The 26,693-nt window shown below is 36.9% G+C and overlaps 1 protein-coding gene across 1 annotated transcript in view; it reads right to left on the bottom strand.

The window, feature by feature from the left end:
* The window catches only part of Vegfc (vascular endothelial growth factor C), a 103,591-nt gene that overhangs the window by 13,449 nt on the left and 63,449 nt on the right, over positions 1-26,693 (bottom strand). Inside the window, exons 2-4 of the mRNA XM_006970908.3 lie at positions 17,015-17,216; positions 14,487-14,677; positions 3,631-3,782 (exon numbers count right to left, since the gene is read on the bottom strand). Coding sequence (XP_006970970.1) covers positions 3,631-3,782; positions 14,487-14,677; positions 17,015-17,216 — 545 coding nt within the window. The remainder of the gene's footprint in view (positions 1-3,630; positions 3,783-14,486; positions 14,678-17,014; positions 17,217-26,693) is intronic.

Here is a 26,693-nt window from a genome sequence, read left to right on the forward strand (position 1 = left end):
CTTCTCCTAGTGAACCAGCCAACCACAGAAATGTTGTGATGTCAAAGACAATCTTCAATAAAGCAGACCATGCGGCTCCTACATAATATCTTGTTAGAAAAAAATAATGCTGCAGGGTTTAAACAATGCTTCTCTTGGCTGAGTTTTACTGGTACATTCATTCATGCCAAGAACTCCTAAATGAGAATGTTAGAATATATAAACATATATTCTATATCTGCATCAATAAACATATGCATATATTCATATATAATCTATACATGTATATTTATATGTAAACATATGTATATATTCTGTATCTCTCTATAAACGTATACAGAGAATATTGTAGAAAATGATGAGCAGGCATATACATTAAGATTTCAAAAAATAATGATGTATGTCCATTCAGATTTTAAACTTGTAAAGAGGGTATTTCTAGAACATCATAAAATGCCTTCTTGTGAATGCTGAGGAAAAATTCTCTCTAATGAGATAGTTTAAGACTATGTCTCAATTTATGTCTTAATTTAATGGGAGTACCCTATCACTACTCTTTTACAAATGTTAGTAAATTATTTTTATGTTCACCTGTTTATTTATATTTAAAGAACAAGACTAATGTATGATCTTCAAATTTAAAGGGAAAACTGGGCAATTAAAGCTGGAAAAAGAAAATGTCATGACTTTTGAACCTTTAAGCTATGGGACTGAGGATCTATTACAGATTAATGGACTAAAGACATTGAGTTCTCAAGTCTTAAATAAGAAGGTGCCTGGACTATGTATCTTCTGTCCTCCTCAGCAAAAATGAGTCCTTACAATAATGAAACTCTCCCCTTAAATCCCAATAAATGTAACTTCTTACTATCAAGCACATTTTATTTGGTATTTTAGTGCCAACATTTTATAACAATTCAGTAAACAAGTCAAAGATGAATTATAATCTGAGCTAGAATTTTCTATTTTACAACCCCCTTTATCTTTCTTTTCAAGTTGACACTACTTCAAAGACTGACATCGTATCATAATTGGTTTCAAATAATAATTTGCAGCCATTTTATGATGTGTTAAGTACAGTTTAAGATGCTTTTACCACATTGAACCTTCTCATGCCACTTATCTATCTATTAAACTTCCTATTCTAGCCTCATATTTTTACAAAAACATGAGGATTCCTAGGCTGATGTTCACTACTTTAAATTCACAGCCTTAGTCTTTTCATTATTTAATACCATACTGATTTAATGGACTAAAATCTAATTAAATCATCCTAATCACTGCCACTAGACTGTTCAATTTCCTTACATCTTCATTGGACATTGCAGTATTCAACCAATTAACCAATAAATTCATCACTAGTAGTTTTAAGATACATGCCAGGCAGTGGTGGCTCACACCTTTAATCCCAGCACTTAGGAAGCAGAGGTAGGCAGATCTCTGTGAGTTCAAGGCTAGCCTGGTCTACAGTGTAAGTTCCAGGACAAAGCTACAGAGAGAAACCATATCTGGAAAAAAAAAAAAAAAACAAAAAAACAAGATACTTGTGTCTTTACATAATATAACATCCTCATTGTGTGTGTGTGTGTGTGTGTGTGTGTGTGTGTGTATGTGTATTCCTCTACCCTTCTATGTTTACACCCTTCTATTTCTATTTTGTAGTACATTAATTTGCCTGTCGTATTTGTCTTGGAAACATAATCACTTATCAGTTTAATAGGATATAGTACCTGCGAAGTAAACCAACTTGATGTACGTGTAATAACATGGTTACATTTCTAAAGCATAATGTCCAGAGCAAAAAGCAATGCTGCCATCTTAACACAGAAGCAGTGCTGACTGTGGAATTTGGATGAGACAAATGCAGTGGAAAACCTTCATCTGAGTCCTAAGAAAAGGATGTGGCCTTAGAAAGGAAGAAAAGAAAGAGAACTTACTTCACGCTAAAAATCATAATAGAAACAAGACACAGAGCAGGAAATGACCTTGTGACCAGGGAATCAGATTTTGTAAAACACGGACGTGGAGAATAATGACAAGATGACAATGAAAAATGGTGGTGAGAAAATTGTGCTCAATTCTTTAAGCGATAGACGGCACCATTCTTGCTTGGACAGATCAAATGATGTCCTTTGAAGCTTGCTTACAACAGTGGACAGGAATGGGGGTAAGACCTGGTACCAAGAGACGGACTTGACGCTGATATGCTAAATCCGACATCCACACAGAATAAAGTGGATGAATATAAGTGAGGAGAATTGAGTGTAAGTTGGAAGAGGTATCTCCCTCTCCTCTCAAATCATGAATAATACTTGTGTGGGATAAAAGAAGCAATAATTGAGGATAACTGCAATTTCAAGGACTCAAAAGAATATGAGAACTTTGTGCTTTGACAAACAGAGAAATAGAGTGGACTGAACTAGTTTTTAGGTTTAACACGTAGCAAATGTAATTGTATGGGAAGCAAGAATATGATCAGATCTTCAAATGAAATTTTGGGGAACCATGAACACAAAGATGATACCTAAAGTTCTCAGAATGGATGCTTTGCCCAAGGAAATAGGGTCTAGAAACTGACCAGCTCTCCGAGGGCTGCATAAATGAGATGACAGGGAGAACCTGCTCTTCAGTTAAAATGGTTGGTTTTCCTTCTTATATTACCATGGTTTTCTTCAGAGATATCTGTGAGGTTTTTTTCTTCTTCAACCCAAGGAGGACGGATTCATGCTAATATCAGGCTATAACTGAGTTGCCCTAAAATGTCCCGAAGAACTTAAGTTGAGCATCATGAAGAAATCCCATGTGAAGACCACTCTTAGTGCAGTACATTTTCTGTCGAGGCCCCAATGGTGAGTGCGTTTTTTTTTTTTTTTTTTTTTTTTTTTAATATTCTGTACTACATATTGTCCATCTACTTATGCTGTTATAATAAGTGCTGGAATTATGTATGATCCTACTACATAGGAATAAAAAAGAACAGCAAGCTCCATCTCTGTCTGGGGGTTCAAAGTTCCTAGGCCCCAAATGACAATAAAAATTATTCCAATATAACTTATTCACAGTGTCCAAACTGATGCTCTGCCCTTCCCTTTGAAAAATGCTAGTCTTTGCTATACGGGGAAAAAAAAAACGACAGAAGAACAACTTGAATGTTAAATGATAGTCTGAATGTTATTTCAAGTAATATGAAGAGAAAATTCAAGTAATTAAGGATGATTTCAATAGTCAATCCTTGCTGAAACAAGAAATAGGAAGCTATATTTCAACTATATTTTACTGTATCATCATAATATGTATGGTTGATATTTGTTTTAAACTTAAATCACTAAGGCTTACATTTTTAAACTTTAGTATAATTTCTAAGTGAGTACTCTACTTCACAGATGTTAAATCAATGTGGCTACTTCATTAGTCGTATGAACAGTGGTGGGATGTGCACCATTCTATAGAATGTCCTTTTATATGGTGAACTACCCTGCTTATTCAATGGGTAGTACTTATAATTCTATTATTGTATAATATTTTATGTTTTGTATTTGATGAGAAATATTAACATCTTTATAAAATTTCCTTTAATAAACTTGTGTTTGTTTGAAGATAATTTTAAGTTAGGAGAAGATGTAGAAAAGAACAGACTAAATTCATACTCACTGTGATAATGTTGCTGGCAGAGAACGTCTAATAATTGAATGAACTTGTCTGTAAACGTCCAGTTTAGACATGCATCGGCAGGAAGTATGATTGGCAAAACTGATTGTGACTGGTTTGGGGCCTTGAGAGAGAGGCACTGTAATTTCAAACAACTACAAAGGGACAAAAAGAAGAAAAATATTATATAGATGCTACCGAGGACTTCTATGCTAAATGTTGGAGTCCAAAAGAGTGCATGAGCTTAGCTTGTTATGACTTGTTTTGCGTAACATAGGCAGAGCATTAGTGCTTTTAAATGATAACAAAATAAAAAGTGGTTTGCTCCTAAATAGTACCTTCTATCAGAATAATAAATATTTCAGATGCTTACATCATATCACTAGCTATGGATTATATTATAAGTATGATGACCAACTAATGACATAGAACAGAGCAGTGACAGACCTGTGTGTTCAAGGAAAAAGAATTATTTCAGAGTCCCAGATTACTCAGTATCAAGGTCTTAAAAGCCTAGGGATTTAAAATGCAACACAGATTTTCTGTTGTAAATATCTTCCTGACTTACGAGCAAAGCTACTGGACACAGCCTAGAAATGCTTAGTTAAGTCCGATTTTATGTAAGCCAAATCCATAAACATAAATTACAGTTATAAAACTAATTTTCATTCCAAATGAAATTTCTTCTTGAATGTTTTACACATCTCAGATCTCAAGAATTTACAACATTTAAAATAAAAACAAGTGATCTGTTATTTTAACAAACAAAGCTGTGTTATTGCAATCTTGACAGACCTTATAAAAAGGATCTGAAAATAAAGTGGGGGCATTTTACACGCCGTTGAACTCGAGTCTAAAGATGAGATGTGACTAAGGTGTTTTCTAGTTTGCACAGAATTACAGGTCTCAAAAAGGGCAGGAGGGGCAACCTACAGACTAAGTGGATTTCAATCTCTAAAGATCACAAGCCAACTTATTACTAGAAAGAATGGTAACCTTACCCATTAACTGCTTGTTTGTAAGATCTATTTATAGTAAAAAAAAATGTCACTTGAACCCTGTGTTACTCTGTATTGCCCTAGCAATCTGAGAAGCGCTCCCAAGGGAGAAATGCCTCAGAGCTGTGCAACTACTCCCTGCTCCCTGTCCATAATCTCATGCCATCACTTAACAATTGCTGACAATGGTGAGGGGTTAAAATACATTTGACAGTTTTGGTCACACACCAGGAAGACCTTTTCTGCTGAATTTTAAAGAAAGAAATACAATTATTTATGACATCGTGGGTGGACTTTAAGACCGTGTAAAGTGAAATAAGCCAGGCCCAGAAACACAGGTACAATGTGGTCTCATATGTATGTGCAAAATAAAGTAACTGATGTCATTAAAATTAAGAGTAGAAATGTTGGCTTCCAGAAACTGGGGAGGAAAGATGGGCCATGCTGCAGTTAGGAGGTAATAAGTAGCTCTGGGCTACCATTTCACAGTGAGGGGACCACTTACGGGGATTGTGTATTGTACACCTCAAAAAGCCAGATGTATATTCAGTATTTTTGCAGAAATAACTTATAAATATTTGAGAAGATAGGCTTTTAACCTGATTACACAATGTATACATATTTAAACAATATGTAGTGCACAATCAATATGAAATTCTGTGTTTTTACTGTATCAAAATAAACTTACATTGATGAAAAAGGACCATCTAAATTATACGGTGCACATTTTCTTTATTTGAAGGGTACTTAGATAACATTCAACAATTCAACTACTTTCTAGCAAAACATAACATGTTCATGAAAGATGGATATAAGATTATATATACCCAAAAAGGATAGTTTTTTTAGCTTCCACATTTAAGAACTATATGGGTTTGGAAAAGTGGTTAAGTTTTACCAAGGTATATTTTTTCTTTAATAATCAGTTAACTAAAGATAATAACTGATGTATTATTTCTTTGGATTGTTATGAAAATTATATAACATAGTATACATGAATATGATTATGTATATAGTTTGTTATAGAGATGCTATTATTTGCATAGATTTTCAAGGCTATGTGTTTTCCAGAATACTATACATTTTTATAAATATATGATCTCAACATGCCAGAATTATGATTTTGAGCAATTCTTTTCTGAGCATGCATTTGTTTATGCTGCTGACATGAAACTTCTCATTTGATGGCAGTCATTCCTTATCTATAGATAGCTGCTTTATGAAAAAAACTTGTAGGTCTACATAAGCTACAACTTTTCTTTTGTTTTAGGACTTGCGCTAAGCCTATAATACCAGCAAGTGGTATAGAGAATACATAGGTTGTGCATAAAAAGAGGAATTTTAATATATTTATAAATTATTCTTTAATTTTTGTGGCACTGGGGACAGAATCTGGGTTCTTGCATCTGATGTAATGCTGAGCTGTGCTCCAGTTCTTAATATTTTTATAGTTTTATATGATTTCACTTGCATATATAAACATATCTTAAATTATATAATCAATGATAGCAAACCATATAGGTCAGTAAATAGAGGTATGATAATGATTAAATAATAAACAGATAAATATGTGCATCTAGGGCTGTAGGAGAGCTTTGTAAGGGCTGTCAGTATCAAAGTTGTGAATAAAATCATGGGCATTGCTGTGATGTGCAGTGAAATCATTGAGAATGAAAAGAGAACACACGTAATAACAGAAACCTGGGGGACAGGAGGAAACAAGTATCTTGTGAGAAGGTAAACTACTCAGGGGAAAGCCCGCGGAGAATATGCAATGGAAGCTGAGCCGAAAAAAGAGAAGAACTTGAAAGTGGTGACTTTGGTTCAGTGTCAGGCAAGTGCCTCCTACCTAATGGTTGGGACTGGGTGGAGACTAGGAACACCACAAGTAGCTCTGCAGGGGGTGGATGGGCAAAATCTCTAGGAGGGGGGCAGCAAAGTGAACTGGGGGCAGGAAGAGAGATCAGTATGACTGGAAAAGGACTCAGGTGGCGGACCATTGTAACCTGCTGTTACAGGTTTCCCATTGCACCGGTGACATTGCCTCACATGATGAGGAGCACAGAATCCAGCAGTGACAGAGAAGACAGTTTTGGAGATAATGCCTATGCCAAACGGTTGAAGTGCTCCGCCCCCAAGCCTCGGCAGCAGCATCTCTACCCACAATGTTGCCGCCACTCACTCCAAGTTCCATCCACCCAGTTATCCAAGGGGAAAAGGGACCAGAAGGCCACAATGGGCAGCCTAAGTGATCATGGAACCATTCTTACAAGCACGTAGATAATATTCACCCATGGATGGGTTGTATTTAACAGCAAGAGCTTTGAAGAATTGTTCTGGTCAGATGCAGGACAGTTAAACTGTGTATTAATAAAGCATATTCTTAGAAAAATCAACACGGCTGTGAGCATCCAAAGGTAGGAAGAGGTGTGTGCATGAATAAATAAGGAAAGGGATGATGGAGCAGGTGAAGAGGCTTAAAGTCAGAGCACTGTGTAGAGCTGCTTCTGCCATATGCTGAGAGCTTTAATAATCACAGCGGCTACCGTGGTGCTTCAGAGTTAACCAAATGCAAGGAAAACAAAATCACAACTAATGCTGTCACATTTCATTGTGGCTAAGTGGGCAATAGGGAAGCTGGACTGAGTTACTGTGACCTACAGGAACAAACAAGGTGAAAACAAGAGACTTTCCTTGCAAAGCGTTTGACAAGTTTTTTTTCAGGGAGCTTTCTTCATTCTGTAGTTGATGATGTCAGTGAGGAAAGGTTAGGGATCCACAGAAGTTTTTATTAATGTGAAAAGTAGGATTCTTTATACTTAGGTTGTATCCATCTATCAACTTGGGAAACACTGCCAATTATGTGTGTGTACTGAGGCTAACTACACCTATGTCAGCTTTTGCAGCCTACTCAAGGGGCTTCTCTCATTTCCAACTTCCTTTTGTATTGCCCTGTGTGTGTATGTCGACGGAAATATGTCTGATATTTTAAATTTTGTAAATGTGCTCATTTGCATGTTAATTTGTGATTTTTCAATAACTATGCTAAATTCAATATTACTTAGAATGTGTGCATAGGCCTCTTTTCCTAATCAGATGATATATGCTTGGAAAGCATAAACTTTAAAGCACAAGCCGATAATAAATCACTGGAAGTACATTTTAAAAAGGCGCGTGCCACTTTCAAACTAAATATACATACTCTTCAAACAGTTGGTTGCTTTTGTCCTTAGTCGTTCCCTAGTATGAAACAAGATCCAAGAGTGGGAGGTCTTAAAGAATAACAGATAATGGGTAGAGCCTCGGAATTACCAATTACAGCTGTAGTTTAGAAACAGTTACCATAATCCTAAACCTCCAATCCATTATCTATACGATAATGGTGTTGACTACTGATGAGTTTGGATTCTGCCTTCTCCCCACTCCTTTTTTTTTTAGCCACAACCACAGCTGCCAAGATTAATGTAAATATTTGTTAAATGGATTCTGATGTTTATTTTTTGTTACTGTTTAAGCTATTTTCCTTGTTCATATCATCAATAATTTATTGAGTATCTATAAACAGCAAAGGTCTCTGCTGGAATTCCAGCACGAGAGCTGTCATTAATGATGTTTATCCTTAAGCAGCTCATGGTTAATAGTATAATCAATAAGAGTGAATGGCAACACACATGTGTGTATGTACTGATCACACACACACATGTACATGTGGTTGCACACACATGAATACACCACAGTGACAGATACCAGGGGAGAATTTTTAAGGCAGCACATAGTTTCTAATAGATGCTCTTAGTAAACAGGAAACTGCGGTGAACCTTCATGTGATGTCTTCTCTGGCCATTATGTGACATCTGAAAACTTAACTACAATCTTCTGTCAGTGGATTCTATATAAACATATTGATGCTTGAGACAGCAAGTGGATTCTACCATGTTTCAATACTGTCCTCACACTGTTGTTAGACTAATTTCTGTTTTAATCTATACAGAGTAGCGTTTTTTATCCACTTTACGTTCAAAGTATAAAATTCAGGCATGGCTTACAGAATTAAATAATGTTCCATATCCAATGTGTCTGTTCAGTAGATACTAAAAGATAGCACAATCTATGTAAAAATGTAATCAATTACAGCCTGATATTTACTAAAACAGTATTGTTCTATGAAGAAAGTACTTCCAGAACAACACATAATATTAATTAATATTTGATCTAATATTTAAGTGGAAAAATATTCCTTATGAACAGGTGTTATATATGTTTATATGCTTTGTTTTGGTTTGTGGATAGATTTAAAAAGGCATGCATATAAAGAAGGCATTCTTTAAAGTCGAAAAATTGAAAAACAGCTGATTTTATATTCTGTCTATGTGTGCCAAGTAAAGAGAAATGGGAAATATTTCTGACTTTAGGTTCTCTGTTGTTATCTACAGGCATTCTTTAATAAGAATATATAATGATCAATTCTCACCAACAAGAATGGATTTCAAATAAAGCACACTTTGAAACAATAGTGTTTACCCAGCATAGCAACTGCTGCAGATCAGCAGTTCCCATTTCCATACACCTTACAAGCTGTTCAAGAAAAGGGGCAGAACTTCTTTGTTGGGAATATACTGGTCTACAGTTTATTACTAAATTCAGAGGGAATATTTTTGGATACTAATATGATCAAAATTGAGACTTAAAACATCTTCATGTCTAAAATACAATTCACGTTTTCTCTAACTATCCCAACTTTGAGCACGTTTAACACAAAAATAAAAGGCTGTGGCTAGAGGGTATACCAGCAAAATCAGACTTAAAACTACCAAACATTTAAACTAATAATTTCTAAAATGGGAAAAGACAAAAATTCAAAGTTCAGGCTAGCTGTCAAACTTAGTGTTCCAGCTGCACATGCAGCTGTTCAAAGCCTGTGGATCATAGATGGGATCTGGAATGAAAAGCAGAGAGAAGACAGTTTTGACATTCAGCTCTGAACTAAATTTTAACATTCTGTCATGCATGAAATTCATACACTGTGTTACAAATAGGTTAAAACCCCAAATCAGGAGTTTTCAGAGTACTTGATAGAATTTTAACATATCAATATCTTTATTGGACCAAATTAGCATGTTTTACAGATGCCTTTATTACTCTCTTTAGGAAAATATGACTATTGCAAAACTTTCTGATAACTCTTCCTGGGCTCTTTCTCCCCATCAAGATGAAATCTGTTTTCTAGACTTTACTTGCCAAATATTAACTTGCTAAAGATACAACACAAATCACATTCTATTTATCCAATATATGAATAAGTATGAGTGGAATAAATTAATCTTTCACACTACCACAGCGTTTTGGAAGAAGCGTTTCCAACTATAGTACAAAGCAATAGTATGCCCACTTTTACTACAAGTTTCCAGTCTAAACTGAGGCATAAATATATCATGCTACAAGAGATTATGACACATTTTATTTAAATATAGACAGGAATGATTTGGGGAATACATATGTTTATGTGATTTTATAAAAAATAATGAAACATAAATTGAGAATTCTTTTTGCAATGGAAACACAGTATTTTAAACAATGCTCAAAATTAGCTCAGGAAGACTAGGCAGGCCGCTCTGGCCTGGTGCTAATGATTATGCAAAAAGGGCCCAGTTTCTTCAGAGCAAACTTCAGGCCTTCCAGTGAGATCCATGGTCCTAGTAAATTTTCTTCCCTTATTCTCATCTTTAGGATGGCATTTAGGGTCAAAAGGAATATTCGAGAGCTTCTTACACCAGGCGTGTGGCTTCAAAGATGTCTTCTCCTGCCTCCACTTTCACCACCAAATAATTTACTTTCTGCAAGATTCACTTTAGCTTTCTGTTTCTGTCTCCTAAATATACAACTTCACAGAAAAAAATACACTCAGGGCATGTTTACATGAGAAGTGAAGATGGCATCCAATCTGGATGTTTCTGGATGTTCAAGGGGGATGCCTCCGAGCAATCGTTATTGATTACTTCAGTTTGGAATGCTCAGCCCATGTGGTTTTACTTTGCAACTAGAAACTGGCTTCCTCACACATTCTGATAACCTGCCCTTCACGGAGACCCACAAGAAAACATTTCTATGAAGTTTCCATTTGAAAAAAAAATCAACAATCCAGACACAACACTTGAAGTCCTGGTGTTCTTTAAGTTTATATGACTCAGACTGGTGACTTTGATTGCTCAAATATGTGTCTGAAACTTTAACAAAACAAAGCTTCTTGTTTTTTTTTAAAATATTTGTTTGGGGTTTTTTTTGTTTTTCTTTTTTGTTTTGTTTTGTTTTTTGTTTTTCTTTTTACCTTAAAGAAATTTAGCAGTAAGAAAGTTATTTTTTTTTAATTGGAGAGAAATTTTCACACATTCTCACATGTAAATTAGTAAGTTTTTTTTTTATAAACTTAGGAGAAAGTTATCAAGTAGATGTAACAAACTGCATTAAAAAGAGAAAACATAACTGACTACTCCTTCCTGCCTTGGGGAGTTTCATGCTTTAGCCACTTGGGATATAAAGTTCATTGAATAGACTTCCATAAACTGGTGGAGTCCTCATCATAACACCTACACTACTTTTAATGACGATGAATATTAATTTTATTTTATAAGTTGAGTTTTCATTTTGTGTATGTATGTGCAGAAGTGGAGGATATGTACCTTAGAGAAGGTGGATCCCCTCAAGCCGAAGTTATGGGCCTTTGTGACCCACCAGATCTTGGTGTTGGGAATTGAACTCTGTTCCTGTATAAGATCAGCATTCCTAACCTCTGAGTGATCTCTCCAGCCCCAAATACAATTATTGTGGCCACATACTAAATCCTATTTGGACAGGGTGTATAAGTTACAACTTACTGTAAAACAGTATAAGATACCACTCATTTAACTGAATTTAAGTTAAATGAATTCTTTTAATCTAAATAAAACCATGCAAGAGGATCCTGTGGGTAGGAGGAGAGCATGGTTTTACAAAATGAAGCAAAGTAGTGGCTGAGATAAATAATGAATCATGAATAACAATAAATAATGAATGCTGATTTTACTTTGGCATTTGTTTTTTCTCTTCTGATAAATAAATTTGCTATTAATAAGCACATTATACTTCACTTCAAATAACAATTAGCAACATGATGCTTTCTCTCAAATCAAAATTTAATAGATTCAGCCACATCACTAGAATTCTATGTCCAACATCACTCTAATATCTGCACCTTTTAGTATTTTCAAACTCAAAAACCAGCATATGCCAAACTCAACCTCTGATCCTGAAGTAATATCCTTTTGCTCGAGTATTCACTCTACTCAGGCCAAGTGTTTGCCACGTGCCAAGTATTGCACTGTATTCTCTCGGTTAATGAACAACTTTTGTTTTCTTGGAGTTAAGGGAAAAGAATAAAGAAAAAAAATAAAAACATGACAGATGATGTGAGGATGGCGAATGATGGGTAACAAAAGTAGTTATGGAACAATCACAGCACGATGTCATGGAAATGCAGAAATGGCTTGTATAAGTAACCCTGAGGGTGAGCAGTGCCTCACTGGGTAAACGGAGACTTGGGGGCCAAGCAGGAAGACATCAGGTGATGTTTCTGACAGGCTGCACAACACTAAAATGATGGGCAGGTGAACAGCTACATGATCCAAGAGTTAACGGAATCTAAGGAGCAGTGAAAAGCAGCTTTTGAGGGTCAAAGCCATGAGAGATGGGAGCTGAGAGTCAGGGATTATGGCGGGCCCGGGAAATCACGTCTTAAAGGAGGGAACAATAAAGCGTATTCAACTTTCGGTCTTTGTGGATGAGGGGACATGATTTTCTGGGTATTCCAACAGGCAAACACAAGCTTATCAGTACACTGGATAAATGCTGGCCCAGACTCAAGAATACAGTACTACTGGAAGGCGTTTACATCACTACAAAATGTTGCAAATGTGTTGGAAGGAACTAAGTATGGATGTGGGACAGTAGCTTTTAGATTCATGTTTTATGGTCCTAGTCAGATATAAATGTGGACAACGTCAGAGTGAAGACATTATCTGCGCTCCAGAGATACTTGGAAGTTACGTTTATTTAGTGGAATTCTTGATTGAACTTTCAGTTTAAAGAATATTTGGCTTGAGCAAACTGATGACAGTGTAACAATAAAGTGGAAATGGGGGAGAATGAGGTTGACTTGGTTGCTTCTCAGGCAGTCATAGGCATACTGCCTGACTTTCTAGGAGCAAGCAAGCTGAGTCACAATTTTAAGTATGGATTTTGGAAACCAGGAGGGACTTGGAGTGGATCACTATGAAAAGCAAACACAATAGTAGATGAGAGACCATGAGTGTGCAATTGGATAAGAGGGGTCTTCAGACAAATGTTAGCTGTCCCGCAAGTTTCTCAAATCCCCATGTTTCCACTGTCATAGTGCATCAAGGTGCCTTTGCTGCTCTTCGCAGTTAGTGAGATGGTATCCTTTCTGCTTTCCACACCTCAGTTTCCTCTCTTCCACGTCTATCCCCTGTTCTCATGTTAACACTGGCATGTTACTGTAAACAACACATGTCTAATATTGTCATTCTTCAGCTTAAAGGCCGTTTACTGAGCCCCACTGCCTGTAGAATAAGATTATAGTATTCACCAAGGCCCGACGACTGCCCTGTAACTTACCCTTCAGTATCTCCTAACATTCTATTGTCTGACCCTTCTTGTACATCCTGTTTTCTTGGCTCTCTTCAATTCTTAGTTATCACTTACTCCCCTCTGCCCTAGTACCATCACACATACCTCTTAGTTAGGCTTAAAGATTACTGGATAGACCAGTAATAATTGAGGGGATAGTCTTAGTTTCCACAGTCATTGACATTATAACAAAATAAGACAATGTTTAGCTGATAAAAGATTGTCGATCGGCTAAAATGTGTATGCAGTAAACAATCAATTTGACAAAATTTTACACTGTGCAAATTAAATCACAGTTTCAATTTTTTTTTCCTTTTTTCATTGCACCACAGTGTGTGATTATTTAACTTTATATTTTGAGTGTGTATTTCTGCTACATTTCTAAAGCCAGAGGATTTAAACTTAAATGTTTATATAAGCACTTTGTTGCTAAATGAAAAATGGTTGGTGTGTGTGTGTGTGTGTGTGTGTGTGTGTGTGTGTGTGGTGTCCATGTGTGAGGGAGTACAAGTTCATGTACATATGATAGCCAGCGGTCAACCTCAGGTATATATTCCAGAAGCCATCTACTGTGTTACTAGAGTACTGGAGACAGTGTCTCCCACTGAGACCTGGGCTTGTTTATTGAGTGAGCCTGGCTGGCTAGTGAGCCTGTCTTTGACTCCTTAGCACAGGAATTATAAACCCATATGACTGTGCAGTACATTGGTACTAGATACTGAGCTCAGAACCCTGCGCTTCCAAATAAAGCACTGTTAACAACTGAGTTCTCTCTCTAGTCACTGATGATGGTTATTGTTAAAGTTCAACACAAACACAGCTATAAATGAGTGCATACATAGTGCAGGTAGACATATATATTCTATATTCTATATATGCTGTAGATGATATATAGTATAACTCTGTATACACACATGCAATTGTATTATGTCGTTCATATTTGTTTCCTTGACTAGACTTTACTCTACTGTAGGAGCAGAGTTTATAACGCATTCATTTCTTTCTTTGCGAAACTGGAGCCTCCAAAACACAAGCTAATTGAAACACTTACTTCCCCAAATAAAATGTAAGACCCTCCCCCTTGAAGTAAGTAAGTCGCCGTAATGGGATCGGAAGTCTACGTTCCCATTCCCCGGATGACAGAGAGGGCTCTCACATAGGAACGAGCTTTGAAATACCTACCGTCTTGCTGAGGTAACCTGTGCTGGAGTTCATGCACTGGAGCCCCTCACTGTTGCAGCAGCCCCCACATCTGTAGACGGACACACATGGAGGTTTAAAGAAGGTGTTTGTGGCCGCTCCAAACTCCTTCCCCACATCTATACACACCTCACGCGGCATGCATTGAGTCTTTCTCCACTCATGATCAATACCTGTCGAGTCATAGGGAAGCCAGTAAGTTACACAGAAGTCACCAAGGGAGAAACAAAGCCTACAGCGTCGGGAAGTTCATCATATATTTTTGTTGTTGTTGTTGGTGGTGGTGGTTGTTTTTATTCTTTGCTCTTTGAGTCATTGAGAGGCCCGCCACCCAGCTCCCAAATGAATCCACTGAGGCTTACTCTTTCTGAAGCTTCCTTCAGTGGGACAGTCGTTGTTGACTTCCTGTTGCCTGGAGAGATGGCTCAGCCATTAAAGGCTAGGCTCACAACCAAAAAATTTAAGAGTTAATCATATTTGACTTGAGACTTTAAGATTTAGTATAAAAAAAATTCAAGAAACCACTGACTGTATGGGAATGTAAAATAAGATTTAGCAGGATGGCTGAGAAAGTTTCCTGTTAAAATGGTTTCTGCAAGGAGGTAACAAAAAAAATTAGAATTAAGTTAAAGATTTAAAAAGTTACACCACTATCCTAACACAAATGTTTGGTTATTCTTGCTTAAAAAAAGGAAAATTTAATATATGGATGTTTACAAGATGTGCAAAAACAAAGCCATGCCCTTTGCCTGGCATGTACAATTTTTGTGGTAATGAAGCAAAAGTAAACAGCGTGTTTTTGCTTTTCTTTTTAAACTGACAAGTAAATGAAAAGAAAAGTATGGTTTCGGAGTCAATTCAAAACTTGTTTTTAAGCAAGCTGTCCGACACTTTTGAATAATGTCATGACAGTAGCTATGTGCAAAACAAGGTTATTTTCCACCTATTACAACTTGTAACCTAAACTGACTCTTTTCAGGAAAATCAAATTTACTATTCCCTTCACATGCTTTCTCTTGGATGTTTGCTTCCATAAGTTGTTGGCTTACCTGTGATACTCTTGACTCTACTATATTAAAAATGATGCAGTTTCTAAGTGCAGTAGTTTACATCTTCCATATTTTCTCTAAAGTAACACTTTTTAAGGATAATAAATTGTGGGTTATTCCACCATGATTCCAGTTAATTTGTCTGGTTTTGCTTTAAACATACCTTGCACTATCATATTGTGTGTGTGTGTGTGTGTGTGTGTGTGTGTGTGTGTGTGTGTGTGTGTGTGGTGGGGTGCCACAGAGCTAGAAGAAGACTCGGCTCCTCTATCATTCTCTATCTTGTCTTGAGATAGGTTTTCTCAGTGAGCCAGACACTAAGCTGGCTGACGACCTAGTTCACAGGACTTTCCGATGTCTGTTCTCTGCAATGCTGGGGCTATAGGCACCTGTAGCTATGCTGGGGATTCAAACTCAGGTCTTTGTGCTTGCAGAGCAAGCCGTCTTACCTATTGAGTCATCTACCTGGACCCAAGTTAAACTTTAAAACACAGAAATATTCAAAACTAAAGAAAGGTTTTTCTTAATTGGCCTGTCCACTCATGTTACATCATTTTACATAACATCATAATTTTTTTGTGAAATGTTATGGTGGCTATTTAGCTACTTCATAAAAGGCCATTCTGAGTCAGTTATCTCTGAGGTAACATGACAGAAAGTAGCTTTCGGAAGGTGGTGTGGGTGAGCAACTATTTTTCTTTCATTACTTTCAAGTGTGTGTTTGTCTGTCTGTCTGCCTGTTTATGAAAATAGTGCCCAGAGTTTTATACATCTTATGCACAATGAATAAATGTTCTAGCACAACAGTGAAATTGAGCATGTTTAAATTGAAATAAAAAAAGAAAATTCATGCAATGCTGTTTTTCTTAAAATATCCATTTTCTTGAGATACAAACAATTAAATTAACCAAAGTAGCTAAAACAAATTAACACAGTACTAGAAAATTTATTTAAGTGTTTTCAAATGTTTACAGTGGACTATTGTCTCAATTCTCAAAATAAATGTGTGTTCATATGCATGTGTCTCCTAGCTATGAATTTCAAGAAATCATCTAACTATGTAAAAAGAATTCCCCAAGTGTTTTTTTTTTTTTTTTTTTTTTTTTTTTTTTTTTTTTTGGTTTTTCGAGACAGGGTTTCTCTGTGTAGCTTTGCGCCTTTCCTGGAACTCACTTGGTAGCCCAGGCTGGCCTCGAACTCACAGAGATCCGCCTGGCTCTGCCTCCCAAGTGCTGGGATTAAAGGCGTGCGCCACCACCGCCCGGCTCCCCAAGTGTTTTATTCAAAGTACTTGACTCACTTCTATTTTCTTTATTGTGGGAGGACTTAAGGTATATTGAGCTGGAAGCAAAGGCCCACACCATCATCATCATCATCATCATCATCATCATCATCATCATCATCATCATCATCACTGTGGAACACCCGAGGCTCTTCACACACTTCATTGCCCATACTTACTTTTCAGGATCTCTGTGTTATAATGTGCAGCAGCAAATTTTACAGTGTCCCCTGTCCTGGTGTTGAGGGTGGGCTGCTGCCAGCCACCTTTCCTTAGCTGGCACTTGTACATTTTCCAGTAGTCTGGGTACAGGACAGACATGAGCTCATCTACACTGGACACTGACCGTAACTGCTCCTCCAGGTCTTTGCCTGCGAAAGCCTGTCAGACAAAAATACAAGATCAATGCTTCACCACACTGAGAGTTTAGGAAGAAAAACTCAAAACACTTCTGGTTTAACATGACAGACACTGAGCTGGGCGGTGGTGGTGCACACCTTTAATCCCAGCACTCAGGAGGCAGAGGCAGGCGGCTCTCTGTGAGTTTGAGGCCAGCCTGGGCTACCAAGGGAGTTTCAGGAAAGGCGCAAAGCTACAGTGAAACCCTGTCTCGAAAAACCAAAAAACAAACAAACAAACAAAAAAAAACCATGACAGACACTGAATCTGCTACTACAAGTCTTATTAACAAACACTCACTTGCTTAAAATCTTATGGTAAAATTAAATTCATATTAATACTTAATGTCTCTGAATTAGCACAGTTAAGCTGTATTTGTTTTTAAGACAAAAAAGTGAGATACAATTTTTAAAACGATTTTAAAATTCTTTGCTGTAGTCACAGCTTTTTTGCATATTGACAAATTTGTTGGCTTAAAAATTTATTCACATATTTATTTCTCTCCCACCATACATAAGCAAAATGACACGAATTTCCTCTAAAGTTATGTACCAGCATCTATACAACTAGCCTTTAAACATATAGTCTTTAAAATAGATACATATTAATTTTAATTAAAACACAATTATGTAACAGACTTTTAAAGTTGGATTGAAGGCTGTATTAATGAAAGAGCACTTGCTTAGAATGCTCAAAGCCCTGGGCTTGATTCCTAGCACTAAGAGAAAGGAGAAAAAGCTGGACCAGTTATGGCAGCATGAAATCCATACTTGAAGTTGAACTTTGGAGGAGATCTTAACATCACTGAAAAATGATACAATATCATAACTTCCCAATTTATATATATGGTATATTTGCTTGGGGATACTCTCACATATGACACAAAGCTCAAGAATCGAAAGTTCAAAGATCTAAAATGTTTACTGATGGAGAGAAGAGTTATGAAGGCAAAGTGACTGAAGGAAGCTTGTTCCATGAGATGATACATGTGTATCAAGGCTTATTTAATACATTGTGTGTGTGTGTGTGTGTGTGTGTGTGTGTGTGTGTGTGTGTGTGTGTGATTGTTTGCCAATCAATCCTTAATAAAACTAGAGAATAAAACAGTGATCAGATATATTTTTGGTAACTGCCAAGTATGATAAAATGTCATAATGCTTCTATCAGCATCTAATTGTTAAACAGCCTTCAGAAAACAAGGAACAGTGAGGGTCTGTGTGTGACAGCAAGATTGCTAGAGCTCTTCCCCTACAACTCAGCGAAGACTACAGTCAACTTCTGACCTTATCATATCGCATAGAAATGCAGAATAGGTCATGTGTTCACTGAACGAAGAAGAGCAGCACCAACAGGACATTTCTACCACATGGGGGACATGCACAGAACATTAGATGGACCATGGGTACATACACTGGATGATAACCACACGGAGGGAAAAATAATTCTTTTGAGTATCAGTGGGAGTATATATTTGTAATTGCTCAAGGAAAATACTGTATTGCAAGCTGATGGGACCTTACACTTTCTGTGAAGACAGCAAATTCACTTTGGAACTACACTTTGCATAACTGTTGTTGTTCTATCAAGGTATACATTCAAACTCATTGTAAGTCTGTCCATATATGAATGTGAACAAGTGTTATATAGAAAATAAAGAATTGGTCAAACAAGTTGCAAAAAACAACAGAAATCACAGAAAGTAATAGAATCACATTACAAAATGGTGATTGAAACATGGAAAAAGTACACAATGTGTACATTAACACACACAAGAACAAAACATATACTTTTTGAACAAAATTTACATATTGAATAAATGTATACTGTTTTGAGTAAATGAGATACAGCAAAAACTAATTATGCTTAGGGTGAGTTATGTTTTTAATACACTTTGTATTATAAGTTTTAAGTAATGTATATGCATAACTTAATAATCAGAATAAAAATAATCATCTGTAAATACATTGCAGGCTATCATATTAGCTCTTATAATTTCATAGAATGTGCCTTTGATATAGTATTTAAATTATAATAATCACTGAAAAGAGCAGAGGTTATAACAAATAAATGGAATAAAAGTGGATTACAGGCTGAGTTACCCATTTCCTATTTCCCACTAGACGGTCATTACAGTATTACATTTGTATGAAAGATAGCTTTTAACATTGAAAGACCCAGATGATCTCCATCTTGAATTGAAATCTCCTATTATATTGTCTAATATGAAGCTTCAACTCTTTGAGCATCATCTTACTTTGCGAAATAGCAATAATGTCTTTTCATGGAGTTTTTGTGATGATTCAAAGGAAACAACGTAAAGGATAATGTACTTGCTGCAGACAGCAGAGGAACTGTCACCGGATTGTCCTTAGTTAAAATGAAGCCTTTACACTGTTGTAATCAAAAGGTATGATGCAGAATTTCTTCTGATCAGACCCCTGCAATTTCACACTAAGTGACTAGCAAGCTAGGAATTGAGCACTGTTGTCGATGGAGTGGTAGGTGCTCAGTTAGTATTCCAAGGAATAGTAATAGAGTATATGGAAGAACTGCATTTGGTCTTCCGAATGAACATTTCCTCCAAAAGATTACATTTGACCATCTAATTGTGAAGCATTCAATTTATATTTTACTTTTGAAGACATGAAGAGGCCTCAGCAATCTACATTGAGTTCTCAACTGAGCAAGTGACATGCAAAAATCCTTCAAAGGGAAGAACTATTTACATGAAAGTCAAGTTTTTTCTTAACAGGCTCTTGAATCTTTATGTTCACTATTTTCTAGAACACTCGGGTGATTTGCTTGAATATGTGTGGTGTTTGTTTTCCAGAATTTCCCTGCAGTTTAAAAGAGAGAGTATCTTACCAATAGATACATAACTTGAAATAAAAATTCAATGCAATTTACAACTGAATATAATTTTGCACGTTAAAAATGGGTTGATTAACTAGAAGATACTAGTAGTTGTCCTTGGATGTCTTTTTGGCATCGATGTGTTAGCAAATAATGACCCCAAAGATACCCAGTGAAACATTTTCAGGGGAAAAGAAAGTCAAAGATAAGTTAGCAACGCGGTTAGCAGAGAATGACAACAGAAACAATCACCTCAGTGTCAACATTAGCAGAACAATGACACCAATCTGTGGTGATATATAGTGTACCCCAATAAAGCTTACCTGAGGATCAGAGGACAGAGCCAGCCACAAGATTAGACATAGAGGTCAGACAGTGGTGGCACACCTTTAATCCTACCAAACAGGAGGCAGAGATCCATTTGGATCTCTGTAAGTTCAAGGCCACACTGGGCTACAGGAGAGAAACAGAACCAGGCAGTGACACATGCCTTTAATCCCAGGAAGTAATATGACAGGACCCAGAAAGGCATATAAGGCATGAGGAAACAGGAACTCACTCTCTTGAGGCTGAGAATTTTGTGGAGGTGAGCTAAAGGCTGGCTGTTTTGCTTCTCTGATCTTTCAGCTTTCACCCCAATATCTGGCTCTGGGTTTTCTATTAATAAGACCTTTTATGACTTGTGTTACACCAATGTCTATTTCTTGGAATCACAGAATGGGAAAAAGCCTTTTCACCTGCATTCTATGTTTCTTCTCCATTATGAAAAGCCATAACAGAAGCCAAGAAAGTCCTAAAGAAAGAGGGCTCCCAGGTGTAACTGATAACTTTATGTCATACACTAATGTTCATTCAGATGCCTTGGTTTGATTAAAGTTTGTTCAGATGGCTAGTAGGGAGAAGACACGATTGCATGTATGTACTCCTTGAAAAATCCCAGAGGATCAATAATAAATAGGAATCATGAATTTTCTGGGAATAAAAATTTGTTTTTAAAAGTCTATAAACAAATGTTAAGAGTTTTTCAAACTACTATCAAGTATTATAGTATGCATGTATAAACTGAATGTTTATTAATAACTGGATGGAGTTGAAACTCATGGGGAAATCCATATACTGCTATTATGAAAACTCTCTTTTTCTTAAATTTATATATTGTTACCAAATGATAATAACCAGAAGTGATATAATGGGTAAGAGTCAATGAAAAGGAGTTTATCACTCTATTATATTTTTATGAGAGCCCAAAAGGTGCATATATAAATCTGATTGCTTACCCAATATATCTGTATTTTAGAAGTGGGTAAAAAAAAGATAGCACTATATAAGCTTTAATATTAGATGTTTGTATTTTTAAGTTTGCCATATATTATCTTTAATGGTATATTATTAGTAATGATTTGTATTACTGTAAACAATTTATAAGATAGCAGATTCTACCTTATAATTTTATCTTACATTCCATGGTCAAAGTATTGGTTCAGTAGGAAAATAATTTGACTAAGCTACCAAACAGAAAACATTTTTGGTATTATTTGTCATGCAGAGCACCTCTCTAGCTTAAGAAACCAAATTATTAGTAGATGATATCACCTCTTCCCACAGTTTCCAGAGTAATCTACTCTGTGGGTAGATTGTCACCTCCCACAGTTTCCAGGGTAGATGTCACCTCCCACAGTTTCCAGAGTAGATGTCACCTCCCACAGTTACCAGAGTAGATGTCACCTCCCACAGTTAACAGAGTAGATGTCACCTCCCACAGTTTCCAGAGTAGATGTCACCTCCCACAGTTACCAGAGTAGATGTCACCTCCCACAGTTACCAGAGTAGATGTCACCTCCCAGTTACCAGAGTAGATGTCACCTCCCACAGTTTCCAGAGTAGATGTCACCTCCCACAGTTAACAGTATAGATGTCACCTCCCAGTTTCCAGAGTAGATGTCACCTCCCACAGTTTCCAGAGTAGATGTCACCTCCCACAGTTTCCAGAGTAGATGTCACCTCCCAGTTTCCAGAGTAGATGTCACCTCCCACAGTTAACAGTGTAGATGTCACCTCCCACAGTTTCCAGGGTAGGTGTCACCTCCCACAGTTACCAGGGTAGGTGTCACCTCCCACAGTTAACAGAGTAGATGATGTCACCTCTCACAGTTAACAGGGTAGATGTCACCTCCCACAGTTAACAGAGTAGATGTCACCTCCCACAGTTACCAGAGTAGATGTCACCTCCCACAGTTACCAGGGTAGATGTCACCTCCCACAGTTAACAGTGTAGATGTCACCTCCCAGTTTCCAGACTAGATGTCACCTCCCAGTTTCCAGAGTAGATGTCACCTCCCAGTTTCCAGAGTAGATGTCACTTCCCAGTTTCCAGAGTAGATGTCACCTCCCACAGTTTCCAGAGTAGATGTCACTTCCCAGTTTCCAGAGTAGATGTCACCTCCCAGTTTCCAGAGTAGATGTCACCTCCCACAGTTTCCAGGGTAGATGTCACCTCCCAGTTTCCAGGGTAGATGTCACTTCCCACAGTTTCCAGAGTAGATGTCACCTCCCACAGTTTCCAGAGTAGATGTCACCTCCCACAGTTAACAGAGTAGATGATGTCACCTCTCACAGTTACCAGAGTAGATGTCACCTCCCACAGTTAACAGAGTAGATGTCACCTCCCACAGTTAACAGTGTAGATGTCACCTCCCAGTTTCCAGAGTAGATGTCACCTCTCACAGTTAACAGAGTAGATGATGTCACCTCCCACAGTTTCCAGAGTAGATGTCACCTCCCACAGTTTCCAGGGTAGATGTCACCTCCCACAGTTTCCAGAGTAGATGTCACCTCCCACAGTTTCCAGAGTAGATGTCACCTCCCACAGTTAACAGAGTAGATGTCACATCCCTCAGTTACCAGAGTAGATGTCACCTCCCACAGTTTCCAGAGTAGATGTCACCTCCCTCAGTTAACAGGGTCAGGAACTGACAGAATTGCTGACTGCCTTCTTTGAAATGGGGTCAGATCAAATCACTAAAGTAAATGGCTATTGCACTTACTCATCCACTAAGATAATAATAAAATAAATATAAATAATAAATAAATAAAACTGAAGCGTGTTTTCACGTTGGTTGTTTGGTCCTACTTAACAATGGCATTTACATAACGCATGGAGTTTTCTCTTGGGCAAATGTATAAAAACTTAAAATCACATTCTAATTATTTAAAGCACACACACACAGACACACACACACACACACACCACAGGAAAATGAGGCTTTTAGATTTGAGGAAGACTTCAACATGCAGTTATAATATTCACCTTTTAAGGCATTCTCTGAGATAACTCATAACCATACAAGGCAATTCAAATGCTATCCTAAGGAAAGGAATTTTGTAAATGTTTTACAAAACCTTATCAAGTCCTTTTACCGAAGGTCTCAAAGAAAGTGATGAGTTGGGCTTATTTCACACTCAGGCCTCTTGCCAACCACGACTACACAAATCTGAAGCCTCAGAGGACAAAGCTGGAAAGGGTTGTTTCAATTCTAGTTCAGTGTTCAAAGCTTTCTCTAAGAAGTTTGAATTTCTCAGTTTTGTCTGGAATGCTCAATTGTAGATGTTGAAAATAAGTCTCTAATAAAGAATAGATGCCATTTATACCAATCATTGAAACTGTGAGCTGTTTTTAAATAGGCCACATTTTCATTGGTTGCATATAGAAATGAAAAATTTAAAAATCAGATTTCCTTATCAAAATTAGAGTGATACTGTGGAGAACCCTTTATTCATTTCTAATTATGCTATTTCAAAGCCAACTTTCTGTTTCACCAGTCAGCTCTGCGCAGTCAACACAATGGAAAACAGGGCACGTGGAAGGCACAGGGCACTGAAAACAACCGGCGAGACCTTTTTCTCTGGAATTAAATTCCCATTGACTCCGCTTTCTTGAACCAAGGCAAAATGACCTCGTAAATACTAATTATTCTGTTTTTTTTTTTTTTCCTCAGGTGTGACTGCAAATAGCATTAAGCAGATAATGAAAAAGCGTTTACGGCAGCTTTGATTCTTGTCCATCTAGAGACATCTGGAAACATCTAACTCAGGTCTAGAATATCTGTTTTTTCAGAACAGTGTGAGTGTTCCTACTAAGTAGATAGTGGCCAAGACACCTCCATACACTCACAGGCCAGTCTCCTACAGAATTGTCTTAGGGTGACGCTTTAACACTGCTGCATCTGTCAAACACGGCAGAGGGCAGCAGAGGGCTTCATTAGGTGGGATAATTTAACTTTATCAGATGACGTAATGCAAACGTCATGTACTGCTCTCAAGAACATTCCGGAAGGTGGAAATTTTTTATGAATTTCACTCTACAAAATCCCTTGGAATTTGGCATGAATGAGTGAGCGGGTTTAAATACGACTATGTGCTTGGATTAATGTGTATCACACAGTGATGGGAGCATGCTTTCCATTTTCACATTAAGTTATTTCTTAACTGTGTTCCCTCGGCTCGTAACAAACAGCAAAGTGTATTCATTCATATATAGTATTCCTAAGTAAATACCAAATGTTTATGAATTATTTCCCTTATATTGGTTATAATTTCAAAAACAAGCTTTCCGTCTTTGAAAAATGTGCAACCAACTGCTTGGGAGCTGGCTTCGTGGGTAAGCACTGGGAACACAAACATGAGGACCAGTTTGAACCCACAGGACCCACATAAATGCAGGCCAGGTATGGCGACTGCCTGTAACCCTCGTGCTTCGGAGACAGAGATGGGAATCGATAAGCTCTGGGTTCAAGTAAGAGACCCTGTCTCAATAGACAGGGCACACAGCAGCAGTGTCAATTCCTGTCTCTGCGCTCAAGAGCACATATCCATGTGCCTCCACACACAGCTGTAAACACACACACACACACACACACACACACACACACACACAAATGGGTATTTAGAAATTTCTCTTGAAATTAAAACATGTAATAGGTTTTAAAAAACTTATTTTTAGTAACGTCTTTTTGGTAGCCTAAGGAACAACCGATGCTGACATTATTTACTACTGATTGTGATATCAATAGCATAATTTTAACATTTTTAATGAACATATAATATTTCATTAGAAGGTGACTAGATCATGACCACACAGTTTGAGTGGACTTTTGTAAACTGAACTTCTGTAATCCCAAACACTAAGCACACTCTAGAAGCCTTCTTTATCTTGCTTTTTAATTATAATTCTCTGGTAAATGCTGCTAACATTATTCTGAGTTCTTTAATTCAACTTTTACTTTGCTTTGAGTTTACAGTGGTAGTATGCTGCTGTATGTATCCACAGTATTGGGTTTCTTTTCTCAACCTTGTGTTTGTGAAAATGAACCATATATGAAAGCTGCTGGTTTTCCATTCTGCAAACTACTGCAATCTCTCTAGTCTATGTGTATTCAGTATGCATTTGGGGAGGTACATAATAAGAAAAAGAATTGAGGCTCATGAATTAATCACATAATTAGCTTCCCAGTGAAGGCCAAAATAAATGTATCAATTTACACTTCTGAAGGTTGCATATGAATTCCCTTGCTCTGTGTCTTTGCCAACAAATATTAGTTGTTTTTAAATTTTCAGCCACTTTAATATGTATGTAATAATATTTCATTGTGGTTTAATGTCTTTAGCTGTTTGTAGAGGCAGCTACTAAAAGCTCTTTATTCATTCCTTTTAGCCATCTTTGGTGCTATTATTTGTGAGAATTATAAAAGTATTCTGGATAAGTGTTCTTTTCATTCTGTTCCCATAGATATGTAAATCACAGACATATACTGGAATTAATATTAAGCCTCTGAGTCAATTATTTGGGAAATGACTGCTGGGTTCTTGGGAACAGGAAGGCAGGAGAAAAACTTTCGCCTACACCTTTCCCTGTTCTGTACTTAATAAAAGCACTTGAGTTTCCAGGTTGTTGTTACCAGGTAGTTGATGCCATTCTCTTAGAATGCCCACAACCTAGTGAATGAGAAACCATTCATTCATTAGTGATTTCTGATGAACAAAGTTTTTTTTTATACTAATGATATTTGAGGTTTGTTTTTTTTTCAAGGTTGTTGTTACTGGTATATTCTTTACAAAGACACTTAACTTAGGGTCATGAAAATGTCATTCTACATTATTTTCTAAAATTTTTATTCACATTTGGGACAACTATGAATCTGGAATTATTTATTCAGTATAGTGTGAGGTAGGTGGCAAAATTCTAATTTTTCATATCTAATTGATCCTGCATCATTTATTCAAAGCTCCATCACTTTGGCATAGGATAAAACTGATGCCCTTTTCCTCTATCTATTTAATTATCTACCCCTATGCTAGTTCAAAACTACAATTGTTTAATTAATTAAGTGTTGTGGTGCTAGTGACTGAAGCCAGGATCTTGCAGGTATGTGCAGATAGGTAAGTACTCCGCTGCAGCCAACATCACCAGCACCTATAAAAGCTTTATAATGCAGTTTGGCATTTATTAAACACACTGTTTAGGCTGTACATGTGATTTTCTGATTTTCAACAACAGCACTGATATCCAAAAGAATTGAAATTTTATTTCCCCTTTCTCCTCCCTTTTTT

The sequence above is a fragment of the Peromyscus maniculatus genome, chromosome 17 (genome assembly GCF_049852395.1).
Source record: "Peromyscus maniculatus bairdii isolate BWxNUB_F1_BW_parent chromosome 17, HU_Pman_BW_mat_3.1, whole genome shotgun sequence".
Lineage (NCBI taxonomy): Eukaryota > Metazoa > Chordata > Mammalia > Rodentia > Cricetidae > Peromyscus > Peromyscus maniculatus.